This window comes from Rhincodon typus, chromosome 44, assembly GCF_021869965.1.
Source record: "Rhincodon typus isolate 14 chromosome 44, sRhiTyp1.1, whole genome shotgun sequence".
Lineage (NCBI taxonomy): Eukaryota > Metazoa > Chordata > Chondrichthyes > Orectolobiformes > Rhincodontidae > Rhincodon > Rhincodon typus.
The window spans coordinates 1,807,619-1,808,486 of NC_063375.1; the positions used below are offsets into that span (position 1 = coordinate 1,807,619).

General features: G+C 52.9%; 1 protein-coding gene across 3 annotated transcripts in view; it reads right to left on the reverse strand.

Moving 5' to 3' along the window:
• The window catches only part of imp4 (IMP U3 small nucleolar ribonucleoprotein 4), a 27,777-nt gene that overhangs the window by 25,552 nt on the left and 1,357 nt on the right, over window positions 1-868 (reverse strand). Inside the window, exon 1 of one of the 3 annotated variants that reach the window (XM_048619884.1) lies at window positions 106-258. The exons of 1 other annotated variant lie outside the window; for it this stretch is intronic. In XM_048619884.1, the coding sequence (XP_048475841.1) occupies window positions 106-108 (3 nt within the window). In that variant the 5' untranslated portion in view covers window positions 109-258. One more of the 3 variants, XM_048619883.1, reaches the window with a different exon arrangement.

The window sequence follows — 868 nt, forward strand, 5'->3', positions numbered from 1 at the left end:
ACCATCACCATCACCATCACCATCACCATCACCATCACCATCACCATACGCTCCTCACTCTCCATATCACCATCCTTTCTTCACCCCCTTCCTTCACTCACTCACCATGCTTCCTCCTGACGATCACCTCTCACCGACCCAGTACCGAGCCACGCTATTGGTTGTGTCGGTGACTAATCGGAATCCCGCACAGCCCCTTCGCTCCTATTGGACAGGACTAGAGAGGCCGGTCCGTCAGCGCGCAGGGCGGGATCAGCGGCGAAGTCCCGTCTTTTATAGGTGTCAATCGGGATGTGCGATCTCTCATTGGTGAAATAAGCCGGGCGTCCCAGGTGACGCAACGCGGGAAGCCGTCTATCACAGCGAGCGCGTGAGGTGTTGCCATGGCGGCGATGGGACAGGAACGATTGGTCCACAGTGTTGTCAGTCAAACTATAGGGTTTGTGGATTGGCGGAGCGGCCAAAGGGCTTCGAGACCTATGATTTTTTTAAAGGAAAAAAACAGAAGTTGCTGGAAAACTCAGCAGGTCTAGCATCATCTGTGAAGAAAAAATTCAGAGTTAACGTTTCGGGTGTGGTGATCCTTCATCAGAAAGCGATTTTTTAAAACGTGTATTCGGGGGTGGGATCTTGAAGCCGTCCACCATGGTGACTGGTCATTACGTCACGGGCAGGGGCGGAACAGTGATTGGTTCTGCAGCCTGTCAATTATAGATAATCGCGCACCATATTCGGCAGACCTGCTGTGATTGGTACCAGCGCATGTCTGTCAGAGACAAAAGGGGTGGGACGTTCTGGAGGCCTGTTGCAGCTGGTTGTCCGACCTAACAAGGTGTAGAGCTGGATGAACACAGCAGGCCAAGCAGCA